The sequence below is a fragment of the Cydia pomonella genome, chromosome 12 (assembly GCF_033807575.1).
Source record: "Cydia pomonella isolate Wapato2018A chromosome 12, ilCydPomo1, whole genome shotgun sequence".
NCBI lineage: Eukaryota > Metazoa > Arthropoda > Insecta > Lepidoptera > Tortricidae > Cydia > Cydia pomonella.
In genome coordinates this window covers 2,095,002-2,118,011 of record NC_084714.1, presented here as the reverse complement: position 1 = coordinate 2,118,011, position 23,010 = coordinate 2,095,002, and the positions used below count along the sequence as shown (strand labels likewise).

Genomic DNA, 23,010 nt, shown 5'->3' with positions numbered 1-23,010 from the left:
GTTACTGACCTCCTTCTTTTTTTTATTTTTCTCCTAATAACGTAGTATTTGGAAGATTAATACGCCAGTGCTAATGCATATCATTATTATGAGTGGTTTTTCATAAATGTGCTTTGATGTATGAGTATTTTGGACTAGTATGGCTAGCATGCCCTCGTCAATTTTCATAAATGAAAAAAAAAAGTGACAATCTTACTAAAATCAACCTAGCCCCACGGTAAGTTTTATAAGGTTTGTGTTGTGGGTACTAGACGATAATATACATAAAATATAGTTATAGAGGCTGCTTATTTAGTCACCTGCAATATTTGACGACCGGTTTGGCCTAGTCGGTAGTGACCCTGCCTACGAAGCTGATGGTCCCGGGTTCAAATCCTAGGAAGGACATGTATTCGTGTGATGAGCATGGATATTTGTTCCTGGGTCATGGGTGTTTTCTATGTATTTAAGTATTTATAAATATTTATATATTGTATATATCGTTGTCTAAGTACCCTCAACACAAGCCTTATTGAGATTACTGTGGGACTTAGTCAATTTGTGTAATAATGTCCTATAATATTTATTTATTTATTTAATTTACGGAGTGAATATATAGGTCATACTGAGCAACTTTTTCTATGGGACCAACCCCGATATCGCGAAAAAAACAGGCTGTTTCATGCATTTTGGCTGTCTGACCTTAACATTTTCTATGGGAGTTGATCCCATAGTAAAACTTGCTCAGTTATGACCTATATATTCACCCTGTCAATGATTACAGGTGAGTTAGACTTACTCGAGAGATGACAGTAAATTTAGTGGACTACAAAACTTACTGTGACAATACGCCTCTATACTCAATTCTCTTTGGTCAAACTCATGCTAGGCTGTCGACGTCTTTCATTTCGCTTTAAGTGAAAAGTATAGACAATTTGCATAAATATTGAAATGAAAGAGATCTGTGGGGACTTAGAGTCTTTTTTCTTTCTTTTATCTAATTTCCTATTTAACCTTATTCAGATCGGAATGTAGGGGAGAGTCGGATATATCGTACCAGTTTTTACATAAACTTGGATATTTTGTTTTTGGAGGTAGTTACAAATATGTTTTACTGTGCATATAAAAGTTCAGTTACTTGGTCACATTCATTATGAAGATGAGCATTCTGAGATTAAATTAACCAAGTCAAAATGCATTTCTTCGGTACGCCATCGGTACGATTTACCCGACCAGTTGGTTAAATCGTACCACCCATAATTAAATTGTATCTATGGGACGTTTTGCAAGTTTTTTGCTTATTTTAGGTTTGAATAACAAATATTTATTACGGGAATCCGAAATCATACTTACACGACTCAAAAATACTTGGTCGTTTAAATCGTAGGTACCTATGCCAGTATGCTATAGTACGATTTAAACGACTAGCTATTTTTATTAAATAATCAGTATAATAACCAAACCAAAAACTAGACAATTTTTAACACGTACACAGTAAGCCCGTTTATGTTTATAGTAATATACTTTTAATTTGGTATTTTTAACTTATATTGACCATAAGTTATGGTATTACAAATACATATTAAAAATTAGATCAAGTCCAACGAAAAACCTATTTATTCTCTCTTTTAATCGATGGTAGTCATATGCCATATCTGATAAGATTATTGAGCTTAATTCTATTAGAGCACTGTTTGGTGCATTATGTGTAAATAAACTAAGTTGTTTAGTGGGAAAACTAGATGTGGTACGATTTATCCGGCGGTACGATATAGCCGAATCTCCTAAAGACAATAGGCAAGTCATACTTATTCGCAAATTCCCAGGAACGTTTTTTATAATTACTTTTCATATATTATAGTTTAATATGTCGTCATTTTTAATAACGTAATGAAAGGCATACTACTATACCTAATCCACGAGATACATAATGTTATTTTGGTGTAATGGTTATAGGACATAATATATGTACACTTCGTCTAATATACAGTTCCATAATTATAACATACTTTAAAATATATTTGTTCTAACATTATATAATTATATATAGTTCTCTTTAATAGAAATAAAAGATTCTCAGAAAAGTGGGTTAGGTTAGGTTAAAACTGTGATCCCAAACAAACGAATGTCTGGCAAAAAAAGAGTTAGGTTAGGTTAGAACAGTTCTAACCTAACCTAACTCTTAACTGTGACACCATATAAAAAAATAATGCTTTTTATCGTGTAAAGTATGTTGTTATATTAAAATATAATATAAGTAACAAAAGACATTATACAATATGTCTTTATACTAGTTAAAAATTAATAAAAAATAGGCATTTCATATCAATTATGGTTTAGGTTAAATCATAATATAATAAAATCTACTTATAATAATAATTACATTATAACAAGTAATAATATATGAAATGGCATTATGGCAAGTGTATGATAGGATTTTTGTAAGTATATTATACATTACACACCCGGTAATGTCATCATTAATGTCTGTAATGTCAAATGTCAAATGTAATGTAATGTCAAAATTTGACGTGTATAATGACACTCCCACACTTTTTTTTGTTCAATTCGGCGAAGAGTTAGCTTAGATTAGACTGACTAGCTGGTACAGGTCATCTATACATTAATTTACTTGTTATTTTTTTAATTATTTATTTTATTAATTATTATGTAACTAAATATTTCTTAAAGTATCGATTTTCCAAATCACATTTGTCAAAGTAGGATATCTATGTATATGTAGGTATTCAATCCGTCAATACCAATACTTCGGTATTGTGAATATGATTAGGATAACATGTTTTCAATAATGAATATACCTATTCACCGCTTTTCTAATTCCTCCTAACAAGCTTCCATTTTGTTCTAAAAAACTACACGAGTTTCCTTTGTAGCAAGAAAAAGAAAAACGAAAAATTGACCGAATGCATCGGAGAATTCGACGAAAATCATAAATCGAAGAGTGGATATGCAAATCCTACGTCATTAGAACGTACGTAGCCTGAAAACCTTTCGTATCTATCATTCATTAGCAGTACTGGTACTAACCATGTATATAAAAACGTCATAAGTCTAGGAAAAACTAAGACTTTTAAGCCCTTTTGGAATGACTAGGTGGAATCGAACACGACATTTTTTACAATCCCCCGCACAAAGACCGCCCCACAAGCAAACCGTACAAACACTGTCAATGTGTGAGTGAAAAAAATCCCACTGACCCCCCACACATACGCGACGCCGCGAAAAAATCACCGACACAAAGATAGTCTACCGAAAACTTCAATACGAACTTTTACACGCATACTTTTATAACCCTCACACAGATGATATACGTACGAGGATGGTTCGCTTGTGTTCGTGGATGCAGCGCGTTGAGATGCAAGCTAAACTTAGATGTCGATGTGTGTGTGCTCACAGTTGCAAGATCCGAAAACTTGGTAGAGACGCATGTGCACGCAACTTGCAGCATTAACCCCAACCCAAACCTAACCTTACGGAAATTGGTATAAGGGCGAATTTTATTTGATGCGTTTGACCTATAAGGCTTTTTGAGTGTGAAGCTTGCTGCGCAAGCGGGTAGTTTTCATATAAAACTTGGTGGCGCGAGATGCAGCGAGTGAGACAGAGATAATGCATCTCTTTCACCACCCGCCGCCCGCGGCAGGGGGAGGGGGGCAGTGTCGCGTTGATGAACATTTCTCTCGTTTTTCTTTATTTTTACGCGAATCGTTTTTAAAGGGTTTCGTCATAATTGCTAAGAGATTATGTTGACAGGGGTGTTCATGGGACGGAGTAAACAAATACTGTCACGTGTCTTGGATTACAATTATTCGCACGATAAAAAATATTCTGGACGAAAAAAAAAATTCACATTTCTCAATTTTTCATGATGCTGATCCCTTTGTTACGGTCATTCCGAATACTTTTATTTATACAGCGAATATAAAGTGAACAGTAGAACTATTCATTCTATTGTATATTCGCTGATATATTTCTGAATTAATAAATAAAGTTTGAACAAAACGCAAAAGTAACATTACACGTATATGAACTAATAGAAACAAAACGCTGAAAAAACAAAACGACTCAAGTAAACACGCCGGTCGCGGAACGCGGGAAAACCTTTCCCGCCTTTTCTCTGAGACGTTTTTGCAAAGATTTCTAATGCGAATCTTATAAGAATACTTACAAATGTATATTTTGAATTATTATGTAGAAAGTAAGATTCTAACAGGAAAAATAACAGTTTAATGATAGTTGGATAGATAAAAGAATGCTTTTGTCTAAACGAGCTGGCGATGGCGGCCAGTTCCAAAACCATTATTAAAATTGGCTTTTTAAATTTACGTTCCGTTCGTGCACTCAGAATTTCACTGGCCAGTATTTTTAAATTTGGAAAACCTAGGATGATCCGTGTTTAGGCATATTTCAGGCACATCCACAGCGAGGGGAAGAGAAAAAACAAAAAAACGTTCGTCGGGCGGCAGTTAGGCAGCAGCCACGGCGCGCGCCGGCCGCGTCCATCCTTCATATTATTTTATTACGTGTTTCATTTCGCGTAGCCTTTGGACGGCGCTAGTTGTGCGGCGCGAACGTGAAAATTGTGACTTTGGACCCTAAATCATGGAAACGTTTCACTCGACAAACAAAAATTATTATCCCTCGGCAAAATTATTCAAAATAACCGCAACTATACGCAGTTCAAACTAGGTTTTCGTTTCTATCTTTTTGTTTGACACAAACTACAGTTAAAGTTTTAGTTGGTATTTCTTGTTTTTTTAACAAACCGGGAAGATGACACTGTAAGCGACAAGGACTCGTACACAAGAATTAAGAAGGAGAACAGAAGAGAGGTAGAAGATGGCACTTGCATCCTCTGTGAGCTTGTACTACTCGATAGTGCAGCGGGCGGCGAGGCACTATTTAGAAGATTACTGTCATACAGGTAAGATTAGAAATAAAATAGTTTTATTTTTAAATCGCGTCCTCAATTAAAAAATATTGTAGTACAGAACAGAGGAAATATTTTAAAATTGTATTCGTGTTCAAAAAAACAACAGCGTAAAGAAATGAACAAAAAATAACTATAAAAGATCAAAAAACCATCATTTAAATTAATGTTGTTTATTATTTCTGTTCCGCTCTAGACCGTACAAAAATATTCTTACATAATTCATCTAATTCCATTTATTTGCCTTACAAGTATATTAAATTACTGTAATATTTACATTTACAGTTCTAATTAAAGGTACAAGTAAAAATGATTCGTGATTAATCATTTAAAAACCTAAATACTCAAGCATTTCAGAAATAATGGGTATTAAAGTTTTTGAGATTTTTAATGCAAATTATTCATACAATTAGGTAGGTATATTTGCATTTATTACAAAAAAAAACAATGATTACTAAAATCTATATGATAATGATGACAAAGTTATCATTAGTTTGTCATTCATCATGATGATTGTAAAAAAAATACTTATTTGATTATGACAATTAGCAATACATAAAATCGCGTCAAAAAAGTAATAAAGTTAAACGAATATAGTTGAAATCTAGCACCTAACTTGCCGACGGAACTTTAGTCTAATTAGCCAGTTATGGTAACTATCATACATACATTATATGTATGCATATGTATGAGAGCGAGACGGTTCATCATAGTCATGATGGATGCTAAATAATGACACCTGTTCACTGCCCGACTGTAGTTGGGTCAAAATGATTTTCGTTGTCTTGTTTTTTGACCCCAAAAAATGTGACGGAGTGAATATGGGGTGAAATTAACTTTTAAACTCAAGAGAATTATATCTACAACTAGAAAGACATGTAATGGCACTCAACTTTTTTGAGTGGCCAGAAACAAGTCGCCGAAAAGAATTTTGATCCAGTTGCGATTTAAGACAAATATTTATTTTATATTGCAAATCCAATAGTTAACCCTTTTTTATTTAACGGACCAGATTTTAAAAATTCCAAATTTCATTCCACAAAAAATACTGCATAACAGCAAAATAACTACAAAAAGGTCTAGTACCTACGGCGCTATTTTGTATTATGCTAAGAAAGTTTTAGTTAAAACTAGATGTTTTTTTTTATAAACTGACCTTTCTTTTACCAAAATACCACTGTAAAACAACTTAACAATTTTCCTGAATTAGGCTGTAATAGGACAGGAGCATTTTCCAGTTTACAATAAGTTTTGGAAAAAAAAAAAAAACATTTTTGGTACAATATTTTAACGCTTACCGTACTTCTCTTTCCACAAGCAACTTAACTCATCGAGCCAATTCTAACAACTCCAAACACAATTAATTTGCGTTATTTTATCACAGAGATCCCATGGACACTTTCTGTCTCCCTCATCAGATCAGCTCCATATCATCGTAACGTAATATTGCATTGTCATCCAATTTACATATGTATGCAAATTTTCAGCTCAATCGTGAATCGGGACAATTTTAAAATTTAGCTTCCGAGTTTTTACCCTCACTAACTAATAGGGCAAGTTAAATAAAAATTATCATTCCTATAGGAAATAGTATTCGAAGACGAAAGGTATAAAACTAAGTGAAACAATACACTACGTCCGCCGGCACTCAGCTGGTAATTACACTACACTTATAAACAATGTAAAATGAAAAAAAAATGAAAAAAATGAAGAATATTTATTTCCTTATGAAGTAAAGGTTTACAATTTGGCATAAGTGGTTGGAGCTTCCTTTTAGGTGAATGAACCTAAATTGAAAACGTTATTTAAAAAAAATATGACTAATTGACTATTTAACTGTAATGGGTAACTCATAGAAACCTAATTTCGTAATTTTAATATTTGAAAATACAGAAAAACAAATATAGCCAAGAATGACAAAATTAATAGTGAGTCTGCGCCTCGTGCTGGACAACGAATGGCAAGCTTTAAACTAAATATTCTAAATAATAAAACATTAGTGTAAGATTGTAACGCGTTTCCTTTTAGTTTTAGCCGAGACCCAGACGAAAGGTAAAAGTAATTGCTTTTATTTTGCGTTATTATAATGAAACTTCATTTTTGAGCCAGAAGTCAGAAATGGGTAGATATACAATTAAACACTTTTAAAAACTTATAAATAAATAAAATTGTTGAAGCAAGAAAAATTACTTTGCTAATCCGCGAGAAAATAACGTGTTAGTCAATCAGTGCTAACCCGTTATACTTACTTGCGTATTTTTACATGCAATTAATGTTCCCACCCTCCCACCGCAAAAATAAATACGCAAATAAATATAACAACCCACCACCAAAAATACTAAACTCGACACGTGTTTCGGTTCTCTACGAGGCATCCTCAGGAGATGCTGGAGATGTTGACGGTCTGACACCCGACAACTGAAAAGTCAGTAAGCCTGATTCTATTAATTATTAAAAAAAAAATATCCCAAGTCGAGATCGCTTGGTAGGGTACCCAGAAGGCTGGCTGCATTGCCGTGTATGTAAGTATTTATTAATATCATCAATTAACAATTCTAGTAAAATACGCGCCAGATTAAAAAAAAAATACAAAGCAGATATTGTTTTTCTTTTTTTGATAACATTTTCTTATTTTTAGACTTAAAGGTCTAAAAAAACAAAGTGAAATATAAAATTTTGTACTTTAGCGTGTAGCTGCGCTCTCTCGGAAAGGTTTCCACGGAAGACCAGCGTCGAGATCCTTAGGTGGCATCTTGACATTAAGCTGAGTGGAGACCTTTTCAGTGACGCTTAATAATAAATTGATTCTGTCGTCTCATGTATTACTTAAACTTAAGCGTTTTCTGAATAAATTTCTTCTATTCTATTCTATTCTATTCTATAATATCCTTAATGGCCAGCATGACCATAACCTAAAGAATGATCTAAACTAATGATTTATATATATTTATAAACAGTGATCACATTTGCCCTCTGCATGCCCTATGTCCAAAAAAAGCCGCGTGCAAAACAACAGAATAATGATTATAGAAATAATCTGTAAAATATCGTGACTCTAATAAATAACTTAAAAGCATAATAATATATATTAAAACCTGATGATACGTTTTAGTGTGAAGTACAATTATACACAAAAGCGTTAGTTTAAGATATTGTTGTAGGAAATAAAAGTTTACTTTTACTAAGTCGAGGAAGGGAAAATAAGAAATTTCTGGTTTAATAAGTTTTGACTAAAGTTTTATTTTTTAAAACTGTAAAATTAATCACTTTTAAAAACTATTGAAAATAAGATAATAAAATTAAAACACTTTTTACGACATAACGGTTTGGTATATAAAGACCATTATATAAGTTAAAGTGGGATCTAGAAGGAAGAGATGGAGACTCAGAAGGACTTACGTTGACCAAGGGAAAGAAAAAGTTAACATCATGTTGTACGTATCAGACGGTAAAAAGAAGGCACAAGATAGAGATACTTGGAATTTGCTCCACCTACAAAAGCCCAGCAAATGCATGATGAATAAGTAAATAATAATAATAATTCAGCCTATATACGTCCCACTGCTGGGCACAGGCCTCCTCTCATGTGCGAGAGGGCTTGGGCTATATAGTCCCCACGCTAGCCCAATGCGGATTGGGGACTTCACATACACCTTTGAATTTCTTCGCAGATGTATGCAGGTTTCCTCACGATGTTTTCCTTCACCGAAAAGCTATTGGTAAAATATCAAATGATATTTCGTACATAAGTTCCGAAAAACTCATTGGTACGAGCCAGGATTTGAACCCGCGACCTCCGGATTGAAAGTCGGACGTCATATCCACTCGGCTACCACCGCTATATGGCATGAATAAGTATGATGATGAAATATTCTTAGGGACAATAATTTTCCCGGGTCTCTATTGTTTCCCATAAAGTTTTAAGTCATAATGTATTGTTTGTCCGCATTTTCGTTAGCCATAATTTGTTTTTCTCAGAAACGCGTAACTTTTCAGGATTGGCATAAAACAAACCTAACCTAACCTATCTATAGGATAACATAAGGAAATTTCTGAAAAGTTAACGGTTTCAGAGTTATGCCTAATAATAATATGACTATGATTACATTATGACTTTTGATAATTATGCGAAAGAAAGGGACCCGTAATTTTCCCATCTCTTAGTAGCCTAAAATAAGATGATAACTTTTTAATTCCTCTTCAAAAGCTCTAATTAAATATGAAACATAATCTACGTGATACAGACAATCTATCTTTAAAATTTTCAAAGATCACTCTGAATACTCAGAATGCACATATCATATTCCATTTATTTTGCTATTAAATTAAATCACGTCCCGCCGGCGTCACCCAACAAAAAGCAACAATGCTTTTAATTATTTTACGATAAATTAGATCATGAAGAAATAAATAGTCTAATTTAACGGGTTTCTAGTTTCTACAGTGCTTAAATATTAAATTGCTTGTTTTTAATGACTTAGTGGATGGAAATTAATTGCTTATGTTTTAAAACATTTTTAATTTTACAGAGCGTTCAACTTACTTATCGTTTCTTGTTTTTATATGATACATACCTCCCTTTTTTGTTTACGAGTATCAAGCTATTAATTCATAAGTTTTTTTACTAGTTGTTAGTAATTATTTATTTTAGTGGCAAACAAGCATACGGCCTGCCTGATGGTAAGCAGTCTCCGTAGCCTATGTACACCTGCAACTCCAGAGGAGTTACATGCGCGTTGCCGACCCTAACCCCACCCCCCTCGTTGAGCTCTGGCAACCTTACTCACCGGCAGGAACACAACACTATGAGTAGGGTCAAGTTTTATTTGGCTGCGGTTTTCTGTAAGGTGGAGGTACTTCCCCAGTTGGGCTCTGCTCTAGATCTGGAATGACATCTGCTGTGCTGTGCCCTACCACACAAGGCGAGATGACATTCACATTGCCCATACCTCTCTTTTGGACGTAGTTTAAGGACATACCCGGGTCCAAAAGTTGTAATTAATGCAATCAATCATAATAATTAACTAACAAAACTTTAAGTAGGTTTATATGTTAATGAAGTGCATCTTCAAATGTCAAATGCCATGCAGCTCGTATTTTGGCTCTTTAGAACAACATTCTTACAGGTCTTATGTAAGTATTTGCTCTACAACGCACACCCCCAAAAGAAATTGATGCGCGGCACGGGAATGGTCATTATCAGTTTTGACCCTTAGTTTTTTTTAACTCGTAAAATAGTCGTATGATATTATTACACACACTATTTCCCAACACGACTGTTGTTGCCGGCAGTTATGAGGTTTGTTTAATTGAAAAAGAGAAAGAAGCGTCTATCCACAATCTCACTGAATGGACCAGTAACTATGGCACACTATGTGTAAATAATTTTACTTCCTCACACAAATAAATAAATATTATGAGACATAGGACTTCGTCAGTCTGTGTAAGAACACAGACTGACGAAGTCCCACGGTAAGCTCAAGAAGGCTTGTATTGTGGGTACTCAGACAACGATATATCTAATATACAAATACTTAAATATATAGAAAACATCCATGACTCGCAACATCACATAAATGCTGGGATTCGAACCCAGGACCATCGGCTTCATAGACAGGATCACTACCCACTAGACTAGACCGGTCGTCTAAACAAAAACACACACAAAACACAAAAAACTATGTACCAAAAATTTATTCTAAGCTCCGGGCAGAAATTATAGCTAGCACTTTCGTTCAGCACAGTCCTCCGACCGGCTAGTACGTTTATATGCAAATGCAGTGCATCTTTAAATGTCAAGGTCAGAATGCACGTAATTGGGAGACGTGTTTCTGCACTTTATTGCATTGTTCACGATAAGTTTAAAGGGAAATAAATTGGTAGATTGGTACAATTGGAGGGGAGTCCCTTTATTTGTAAGTTGCAGTTAACTGGCCATTCGTGAATCTTTTACGCATTGGCATAAGATCTAGGAAGTAGGAATGAATGTTGAGTTTAGAACCTTCGGGAAGAAATGTCAATACGGGTGAGGCATACGGGTAAGTTTATGTGGCTGACATTTTTTTATAGGGCATTATTACACAAATTGACTAAGTCCCACAATAAGCTCAATAAGGCTTGTCTTATGGGTACTTAGACAACGATATATACATGTATCATAATATCCGTGCTTATCACACGAATAAATGCCCTTACCAGGATTTGACCCCGGGATCGTCGGCTTCATAGGCAGGGTCACTACCCACTAGGCCAAACAGGTCGCCATCAGATGCATTGGGGCCTGTTTACACATTTAGCGTTTATCGCGAGTTCATACTTTTGTACCTACTTGCGTTTAGTGGCAAGACCCCAAGGTGAAGGTCAGCCACACTTACCCGTATTTACCTTACCCCTTTCCGAACCTGGTTTTGTGCCACATTCGCCAACATGTGAGATCATAAAGTCCCCGTCATCGTCAGATATATTGGAGCAGCCAAGGTGCTCAGGACATTGGACACAGGAGCATCTGAACATGCCTCTATCTCAAGGCGTTAGGGCGCATGCTCAGATATTTTTGAGCACCTTGGCAGTTCCAATGTATCTGACGATATAACAATCTTGTTCTATATGTCGGCCGCCGATCCTAAGATCAGGCAGATCTTGAAATTCCTAGGCATCTCGTGAAACGTAAAATCTTTGGCTCGTTCCCTAAGTCGACGGAGCCCCGCTAGCGGGGTTCCTATTTCTGGACAGGTTGCCCTTCGGGCATTTGAAGCAACCTAAGGAACTCATCTACCTTGGTTTAATGTGACTTCCTCAAAAAAAATTGTTAGGCTATTGAAGAATGTACTAGGCAGTGTTGACAAAACGTTAATTAGAACTGACAATAACCATTACAATTGAACCGTAAACTGTAACCATCCATTACGATTACGGTTCAATTTTTAATGGTTAATAGTCAATTCTATTTAACGTTCGACCAACACTGGTACTAGGACTACTAGGTACAGTCACGTCTGAAAATATCGATACCGACAAAGTGCCAAAAATATGTATACATACTTTTGGCACTTCGATCGTGTCGATGTTTTCAGACGTGACTGTACCTACTTTTAACGCGTGGTCTGACCCGTTACTTTTGATTCTGACTATGCTACCTACATCAATATAAATCATAATAAATTGGGATGCAGACATGTACCGATTAGGGGGCTAAGTAAGGCAGTGACTCGCGTTTTTGCCGCGGGAGTAGCGGCGCGTGAGATTGGCTGCGCGTGGGCCGGCTCTGCTTGAGATGCGCCGGTCATATGGCGAGGCGCCTATTTGAGATGCTCCAGTCATAAGACTGAGTTCTGTTATCATCTGTATAACAATAGGAGTTCAATAAAAATAGTTGAATATTATTGAACAAACAGTACAAACGGCTTAACGTCTTAAGACATTCTCTACCAGCCAACCACCACTTTTTGAAGTGATAATATTTGTAAAAAACAATACAAGCTTGTTCAAAAAGCATAATAAAGTAAAAAAAAAAAAGTAAGTAAGTAAAGTTTAATGTTTTTGTACGCCGTTTGGCAAAATATAGTTAAACTGTACATATATAAACTGACCACCAATGTAACTCTACCTATATTTACAAATAAAACACTTACTTACTTACTTACTGCGCCAAAAAGAGACGTTTATTAGGTGCAGCCCGTCAGGTCATATGGGGCGACGCTTGTTTGAGATACGCCAATTATAGGATAGGAGTGGGGTCTGTTTAAGAGGTCATATGGTAAGGCGTCTGTTTGAGATGTTCCAGTCATAGGACTAGGGCCTGTATGAGTGGGTCTCCTCACAAGGTGCCCTGGGTTTAGTAAGCAGAGGTTTTGAAAAATCGTAACGCGTTTTTAGACGATAATATATATGGTTACCAAAAAAATATGAACAGCAATATTGAGGTCTTTGTCTAGTAACTTCATCGATTCGAAACCTGATTAAGAGCTGAGCTTTCACTCGATAGAAAAAAAATCACGAATATATGTAACAATTTTAGTACAAAAGCGAACAATATGAAAATCGCTACTAAAAATGTACGATTTTTTTATTTAATCCAACGTGAAATACTAAATATAATACTAAAATAACAATGATATACTTAGACCAAGCTAAGGTGGCAGCCATTTTGATAACCCAGACAGTGTTATCTTAAACGTCAAACTTCTATATATATAATGACGTTTAAATAACACTTGCCTTCACCTTCTGGGCTATCAAAATCACTGCCAACTTAGCTTGGTATAACTCTTTCCGCGATCCCGGGCACGCACGGCTGTCCGCTCTGTGCTTAGCGAGCAGCGACCAGAATTTAAGGCACCTTAAGTACTAAGTAGAGGCAGTAATTGGCAGAGCCAAGTAGTATAACAAACAAAACATATAAAACTACTTGCTTCTGTGTGAATTGACCCTACAAAACTTACAGCTAGACTAACAAAATATGGTGCGATATAGAAACAGTACCTAAGCCAATTATAAGTTTGTACGGGTAGAAAATTTCTTAGTCTCTATTTTTGACTAACACGACTCTGGATCTCAAATGGTCTGAAATTCATTTAAATTTTATACCTAGTGAGCATAGTTCTTAATTCGTAACCAGCCCGGCAAACCGCACAGATTAAGGTGATTGTGACTGGTCCAGTGGTTCAACTGATAACTGTCAATTTGCGGATTTACCTAACACTAAACCTAGTTCGATATCTTGTAAAATTAGGCTTTCTAATTTCGCGAAGGTATTTTCTTTGAGGCGTGAATGAAGTAGTGTCCGATGGAAGTGAAATTTCGACAGATTTTGGCATAAACATCATGTTTCAGCCAAAAAACTGCCGCACCTTTCGGCCGCGCCGAAATTGTATTTTCCGTAGTGCCCGAGCCCGAACGAAGTTTCGGTTTCGGCAGCTTTGAGCAAAATAATCATGTTTCGGCCGCAGGTACGGTTTCGACCGAAACTGGAGCAAACCAAACCTTCGGGTTCGGAAATAAATCTGGATTCAATCGGACACGAATGGAAGGTACCTATAAAATGATTTATCGTCAACGAGATCATGTCACAAAACATGACATTGAGGGACATACAAACCTTTAAATATCTCAAGTGACATTTGACAACCAATAAAGTGCATTCATTTGATATTTTGAATCATCAAGCATCAAATCAACATCAGATTAAGTCATATTAAGTAGGATTGCCCTAAATGGCTTACGTTACTCAAAAATCTCAAAATAACTTTAAAACGAAGTTTAAAAGTTGTGTACAGATTTGTGTTGGTCAAAAAGTTTATACGCCCCTATAATAATATCTGAACTGAACAATATCGTTGCAAGTGCGAATTGCAAACATCTAGGTAGTCAATATCCGAAAGCCCCCCATGCTCACGTGAAGGCCCATGCGCGCGCGCACAGTTTACAAACATATCCGCCATATCCGCTGATACGTTTAATGGCCTGCTTAGCGTTAGGCGACAATCGTGATAACTGCTGTAAACGATAACCTGACTTTACCTATAGTTGTAAGGCTTTGAAGGAGTCGACAACATGTGACCCATACATTCAAATATTTAGGCTCAGTTCTCGCAGAAGACGGATCAATAACCGCCGACATTACACACGGAACTACATGTGGATGGAATAAATGCTGGCGCACCTTAACAGGAGTCCTATGCGACCCCAAGATGCCAATAAGAACCAAAGGTAAGGTATATAAAACCGCTGTAAGACCAATTCTACTCTACGGTAGTGAAACCTGGGCTATGAAGAAAAAAGAAGAACAAAAACTTCATACCACGGAGATGCGTATGCTGCGCTGGGCGGGTGGAGTTACACTTAAGGATAAAGTGCGCAATGAGCACATAAGGGGGAGTTTCAAAGTTGCACCTATTACAGAGAAAATAACTGAGACTAGAATGAGATGGTTTGGGCATGTGCAGCGTAGACACGACGACCATATTGTTAAAAAGTGCCTTTCCATGACTACTCAAAAGAGAGGGAAGGGCAGGCCACAGACCACGTGGATGACTAACGTCCAGAAGGACATGAAAGAATGTGGCCTGTCTGTCGACGATGCAAAACAGCGGAATAGATGGCGCCCCAAAATCAAGAAAGCCGACCCCGCGTAACGGGATAAGGCGAGGACCAAGAAGAAGAAGAAGAAGACAGCATGTGACCCATAAGTAAACATTTACCATGAGGCACTGTATACTTGTCTCGCTGTGTCTTGTAGGTTGTCTGGAAGAGATTGCTTTTTAGCGATAACACCTTTGAAGCGTTGGTGGCCTAGAGGTAAGAGCATGTGACTTGCAAATCGGAAGTCGCGAGTTCAAACCCCGCCTCGTACCAATGTGTTTTTCGGAACTTATGTTCGAAATATCATTTTGATATTTACCAGTCGCTTTTCGGTGAAAGAAAACATCGTGAGGAAACCGGACTAATCCCAACAAGGCCTAGTTTTACCCTCTGGGTTGGAAGATCAGATGGCATTCGCTTTCGTAAAAACTAGTGCCTACGCCAAATCTTGGGATTAGTTGTCAAGCGGACCCCAGGCTCCCATCAGCCGTGGCAAAATGCCGGGACAACGCGAGGAAGAAAAAAAGACCGCCAGTTACCTGGCTCTGTTTTCCTTTAAAATCGATTTGGAGTTTTACATGTATGTAAAAATGTATAATTATTGGTGCAATAATGAATATTTACTTAATAAAGAATTATAGATTTGGTATCTCTTCATAAACTAGAAACCATTTTAAAATCATCCTTGCCGTTAAATCAGAAACACGTTAGGCGTCTGATGGACAAAATAATATTCTCTCTTTCATTCATATTTGTATGTAAAGTTTGTTTTTGTCTTTTTATGGATGTTTTGAATCATGGAAAGTGTCTAAGATTGTTCACAAAATAAATTATCCTTAACTAAGGATAATTTAGGATTAGGTTTATTTCTTTTTAGGTTTTTGTTAGGATTTGGGCATTCTATCGTCTATCGCTCATCAAGGTGCACTCACTAACTGACACCACATTAAACGCTTAGTAAAAATAGATGAATGGTATAAGTCTTATCGCGTGATAAAATTCTAGCCTCACGAGTAAGCTACGCACCTTCAGTTTACAAACACAGCATCCGGTGATAGCATTAACAGTCCAATTGCACTTATTATGTCGAGAACTTCCAACTGTTTAGAGGAACTTTACTTATTCAAAAGTCGGTTCTTCTTCTTCCTCAGTTGGGCATACGTCTCTCTAAATCTCCTCTAAGCATCCCGATCTGCTATTTCTCTCCTCCAGAGTGGGCCCGCAATCTTGATATCATCCTTCCATCTAGTTTGAGGCCTGTGATCTGGTCTTGTGAACGAGGCCTCCACGCTAGGACACGCTTGCTCCACATCATTTCTGCGACATACGTGCCTGGCCCAGGTCCATTTCAGAGTAGCAATCCGCTGACCGATGTCTGCCAGTCAACCAAAAGTCAGTCCTACTACATAGTCAAAAGACACGGTTGATATGTAGGTATCTTTATCACGCGACAAACACTAGCCTCACGTGTAAGCTCACGCACCGTCAGTTTACAAACACGGCATCCGGTGATAGCATTAACAGTGCGATTGCGCTTATTATGTGGAGAACTTCCGACTGTTATACCTCTATAACAGTCGGAAGTTCTTGATTTATTAAAAAATCAGTTATTACACTTAGTCACCCGGGCCCGGGTCCGTTTTAGACCCGGGTACGTCCTTAAACTACGTCCAAAAGAGAGGTATGTGGATCGTGAATGTCATCTCGCTTTGTCTGGTAGGGCACAGCACAGCGGATGTCATTCCAGATCTAGAGCAGAGCCCAACTGGGGAAGTACCTCCACCTTACAGAAAACCGCAGCCAAATAACACTAGACCCTACTCATAGTATTGTGTTCCTGCCGGTGAGTAAGATTGCCAGAACTTAACGAGGGTGCGGAGTGTTAAGGTCGGCAACGCGCACGTAACTCCTCTGGAGTTGTAGGCTTACATAGGCTACGGAGACTGCTTACCATCAGGCTGGCCGTATGCTTGTTTGCCACCGACGTAGTATTAAAAAAAGTCAAAACAGACGGATGGTATATATCTTTATCACGTGACAAACTAGCCTCACGTGTAAGTTCACGCAGCGTACTTCAATTTACAAACATGGCATCCGTCGATAGTACAAATGGTCCAATTGCGCTTGTTTTGAGGTTCCGACCGTTATTGAGGAACTTTACTTATTTAAACGTCAGTTACTACATTGATGATATGTATCTTTATCGGGTCTCTATTGTTTCCCATAAAGTTTTAAGTCATAATGTATTGTTTGTCCGCATTTTCGTTAGTCATAATTTGGTTTTTCTCAGAAACGCGTAATTTTTCAGGATTGCCATAAAACAAACTTAACCTAACCTAACCTATCTATAGGATAATCTAAGGAAATTCCTGAAAAGTTAACGGTTTCAGAGTTATGACTAATGATAATATGACTATCATTACATTATGACTTTCAATAATTATGTCAAACAAAGGGATCCGATCTTTATCACGTGACAAACTGTAGCCTCACGTGTAAACTCACGCAGTTACTTCAGTTAAGAAACATGGTGTCCGACATCATAAATGATCCAATTCCGCTTGTTATGTCTCTCAAAAGTCACTTACTATAAGTACACTTGGCCAAGAAAGACTATATAATATCTTTATCACGTGACTAATTCTAGCCTCACGTGTAAGCTCACGAGTACTTCAGTTTACAAACAGCGTCTGTTGATAGCATTAATGGTTCTTTGCGCTTATTATGCTGAGGACTTCCGACTGCTATTGAGGAACTTCACGGATATGTATGCGTTGCACTTTATTGCTTTGGAATAAAGTTGAAAATTGTTAATATTTGTGTTATAATTCTGATCATGGCGTTTAGAGTTGGCCTTTGGTCTGAATAAGTATAAATACTAAGTACCTGGGCGACCGAGCTTTGCTCGGTTATAACAACTATTTATTGTAATATGGTGGTCTATAGGTGATAATGTTAACTACATTTTTTTACTAAATTAAACTTGTCTAAAACAATAAAAATTAAAAAATTATATATAAACTTGAACATATAAAAAAAAAAACAAAAGTTAATCACCGGGCGAGATTCGAACCCGTAACACTAGTTTAGCAGTCCGCGTCTTAACCCGCTGGACCAGACGGACAGTGGCCGGCAACACGAAATTAGCGACCATATTCTGCGTCGAAAGAAAAACGCATGAAAACTCGAAAACACGCGTTTTCCCAAACATAAGACTAATCTAGATAGATTGTATACCCCCAAAAACCCCCATATACCAAATTTCAGCGAAATCGTTAGAGCCGTTTCCGAGATCACAGAAATATATATACATATATATATACAAGAATTGCTCGTTTAAAGGTATAAGATTTTAATTTTTATATAATACACTTCTGAATGCGTCTGTCCCATAATTGTTGGAAGAACAATTTCAGAGCGAAAAAGCATCGAAATTCGTAGCAATTTCGTTAGTGTACAGTCAAGGTATTAAATATCGATACGGACAAAGTGCCATAAATATGTACACACTACCTTAATGTATGGGCAATAAGGGCGTGTATACATATTTTTGGCACTTTGTCCGTGCCGATATTTAATACCTTGTACAATATTAAGCGTAGATAACATTAATCTTAATAAGACTCAAGTTTTAATTTAAGCCCAGAGTTCTTATATTCACAACCTTGACTTTGAAAGAACGCAAACTTTTTAGGGTTCCGTACCAAAAAGATACAAAAGGAACCCTTATTTAAATCTACTATTTATTGCAAAAAAACGTATACGTATGACATTTTAAAGCTTAAAGACACTAAAGCTACATTAAATATAAAGATAAATCAAATACATATTTTAAAAAAAACCATGTGTAACGAACCATTAAGGGAAAGCTACATTACATATCTACTTATAACTCTGTCTGTCAGCTGTCAGTAAAACTTACTGTATACGTAACACGCATTCACTAACAACATTCAACATATGCATTTTTAACACTTGACTTGACTGACCATTTGTAGATCTTATCTCAATGCAATAAAGATTAACTTCAGATAGTTACTTTTCCAAAGTTCGATCTGGTATTTTCATCTGTCAAGTACAAGGAGAAAGTTAAGCGGTTAAAATGGCTAAAAAAATACGGGGTGCATTTTTTTAGATGGTACAATATGCGCCTGAATGTAATATATGTAATATTAAGGTCCACCCTGCACTAGCGTCTTCCGAGTGTCGGCGTCAAGTCAGTACTATGGGAAATGGCGTCACTGCGCAGTTGCACCAACGTTGCTTCGAGCAGCAGCCATATAGTTGACTAGACGCCGACGCTCGTTTGGGGTGGCCTTAATTCACCCAAGATATCGTTTCACGGCCCGATTCGAGGAATGAGATTACGATATTATTTTATAGTGACATTGCTGGAAGTTTTAATTAATTGTTAGTTAAAATTGTTGTTAAGTGTTAATTGTATTTTGTGGACATTTAATTCTGTTTGTAATTTAGTGCATGTTGCATGCTAATTGATATTATCAATGAAACCTAATTTCGTATGCCCTTGGGTACGACATAGTGAAACAAGCAAATGTATAACCATCATATGCAATATCATGTTGTATACACCTATGTTCGACGAATAAAGTATTTGTATTTGAATTTGATAACGATAAGTTCTGGTTTAGATAAGTTCTCATTTAGATATCATTTGTATGTCATATAATTGACAGAAGCAGCTCGATTCGGGCAACTAATGTCACTTTGACGTTAGAAATATCGTAGATAGATCTTATTGGGATCACGGCGGAATCGAAATAAACGTCAATTTTGACATGTCGTTTAGTTATCGATCTTATAAAGATCTTTCCAAGATTTTAAACGTGTCTTAATCATTCTTCGAATCGGGCCGACTGGCTCTATTTTAGTAGCACACTACTTCTGCAAAAAACAGAAGAATTCTGGATTAACTCTGGGCTTCCCAGAAGAAAGGCTTTGGGAAGCCCATAGTTCATCCAGAATTGCTGCAAAAAAATTCTAGGCATACACAAAATTGAAAGTGAATGTTTTAATAACTTTTCCTTACTTCCAATTAAGTCCGGAATTACTACGTATCCGATGCGATGAGATTGAATTTCATACAGCCTTACACACCTGTCTAAAGGCCTGTAACGCAACCTTCCTTTGTTTCCTCGAAGAGCTGGCGGCTACCTGGCACAACGTATCGGTATATCGATACAACGAGGAAATGCCGCTAGCATCCTTGGTACAATGCCTTTAGGGCCTATTTTATAGCCTATCTTCTATAGGTATATATCCATTATGTATATTGTTATTGTAAATAAAATACAATATAATAGAATCTATATTACTTCCAAGCAATCACATTGCACAAAGCTATCCAATAATAAATAACAAATCATGTCCTTGTAACATACCCTACCCAAAAAAACTCTCAAACTCACAACAAACATAAAACAAAGGCACTTAGAATAATCCCATCTCCCCCATAAGGAGGGTGCACACTCGTGAAATAATAATGCGGGTGGGGCGTTCAAGGTCGACGGTCAAGGGCAACTTGCCCTAGTTCGCAGGTTGCAGTGTGCATATGGCTTTATGTTGCCAACTAGTGATGGGTAGGACATCAATTTAAAATGAGTTTGTATGAGTACCTCATTCTCTAAAATGAGGTGTTACAATGTCTTACTTCAAATGAGGAGAGGTACTAGCAGTTTTGCAGCATCGACTATTCCATCAACTCCAACGGCAGCAAACCATGTTTAATGTAAATACATATTTAGGCATTGCTAAACTTCCTTTTAAATATTTAATTGGAGTGCAATTCTGGAGGTTTAAAACAGAACTTTAACAACAGAAGACATACATTTAAGAATCAAACTAAGGAGTTAAAGTACATACATCCTATTGCAACTTAATTTGATGCTTTTATGAAACTTGTTCTAATTTAGCAGTTTATTATTTTTATTGTTAGATTGTTCAGTATCAATTTTTGCTACTTGATATCATTTTAAGTTTAACATTCATATATTGAAATAAATACTAACCATAAACTACCAAACAAACAATTAACAAACTAAGGAGAACAAATCCAATATTTTTTGTACCATTATTATATAGAAATTACTAACTTACCACCTCATAATTTATCAGTAATAATATCATTGTAATATGATAACAAACGAAAGCCTCAATAACGTTCGCGCGGTAATGCCACCGGCGTGTAATATACACTTGATTTTTGTATGCAAAAGACACAACGAAAAACCCACAGGTATATTTTATCGCGAAAACAATGTTAATATATTGTTTTTTTGGCATAATTATAAGAATGGTCACTGATCACTATTTATAAAACACAACTAAAGATTACGAACAACTTTTTCGAGTTTCTCGTATTATAAATATGTCAAAATCATAAATGATCGAAATAGTTTACGAAGCACGTTAACAAAAAGTATTACAAATTCAAATCGTTAAAATGTACATGTTTATTTCACCTATACAAATTATATTTACCTTTTTTATTAATAAACTAATGTAAATTATCATATTTTGTGTACGCCACTATATTATATTTCAATAATTTAAATAATATTTTGGTCTCTTAAACGATAACTGTTTTTAAGCAAGCTTCGTAAATGCCCAGTGAGACTTGGTTGGCATTTCAATCGCTTATCAAGTAACCATTTCACTGTCCAGTCTAATTGATTCAGATTATACATGACACCAGCAATATGAGTCTTGAGGTCAGGTTATACTGGTATGCGCGTTAGTACAATAATAGCTAACAAATATGGAGGCCTACCGCGAACCACGAAGTTTTGCTTTGCTGTCGCACTTACGTATGAAATTACAAGTGCGACAGAGAAAAAAAACTTTCTTCGGTAGGTTCTTTGATGACTTAGATTTTTCGCTTTTGACAAGTAACTTAGCAATGCTAGGATCAAAATGGCGTAATATGTATGTAAGCTTGCGGACGCTTACGCTTGTTTTCTTTCGTGTTTCATTTTTAACGTATTTTCGATGAGGTGTTATTGAAGCACGGCGCGTGTCTGTCTCACTCCCTCTTTCGGTAAATCCAATTCATTGTTTCATTTTGAAAGGATTTTTGAGGGGATGTCACAGTGAGGCGAGTGAATGGTACAAACACAACGCATTTCTCGGTGGACCTTTTGTCCTTGCAATAAGGTTTGTAGTTGGGCAGTTGATAGTATGAGCGATGAATACGATGACGTCAATGACTCATTTCTTCATTTGAATGTCGGCGAGCACCGAGCGCCTCGCGACTCTCTTGCGAGTTGTGAGGAACGCGAGTGAGTTTGAAAGGCTGAGAGTTTTTTTTTTAAATTTGAAATGTTTGAGTGGTAAGAGCTGTGTGTGATGCGCGCGAGTAAATGAGTAAAATTAATTGAGGAGTGATGTATGACATTTATGCGGTGTGAAGTTCTGCGACAATTTAACAAAGTGAGTGGTACAAATGAGGTGCCTCACGAGTGAGCAACTCAACACTATTGCCAACAATGTTTTTTTTGTATTTTTAAAGAATTGATTGTATTTTTTTATGTTTTTAATAAATGATAATTAACTCATTTTGTGAATGTGTGTTTGAGATAAAAGGAAAAGGTCATTCTTTATAACGTAACGTTAATAAATAACGGCCGGATTCCAAGAATGAAATACGATAACGATAAGTTCTGGTTTAGATAAGTATTATATTATATTATTATATTAAAGCCTTTATTATACGAACTGTTGGCAGTCTATTTAACAATTCCTTATTATATTAACAATTCCTATGAACATGTTCGTAAGGTCTTTTGACCTAGGCCTCTTCCGAATCGCCTTTTTCTATTATATTTAGGTATTTGTCCAGCATTTTCTTCCATTTTTGTCTATCTATTGCCATTTCTTTCCAGTTTTTTCCTATTGTTTCTATGAGGTCTTTTTCCCATCTTGTTTTTGGTTTGCCCTTTTTTCTTTTGCCAACTTTTGGATTCCAATTCGTAGCTATTTTT

At 36.3% G+C, this 23,010-nt stretch overlaps 1 protein-coding gene across 1 annotated transcript in view; it reads left to right on the top strand.

The window, feature by feature from the left end:
• Window positions 1-2,875: 2,875 nt before the first annotated feature.
• The window catches only part of LOC133523250 (zinc finger protein 3-like), a 75,971-nt gene continuing 55,836 nt past the window's right edge, over window positions 2,876-23,010 (top strand). Inside the window, exon 1 of the mRNA XM_061858732.1 lies at window positions 2,876-4,924. Within this exon, the coding sequence (XP_061714716.1) occupies window positions 4,840-4,924 (85 nt within the window). The 5' untranslated portion in view covers window positions 2,876-4,839. The remainder of the gene's footprint in view (window positions 4,925-23,010) is intronic.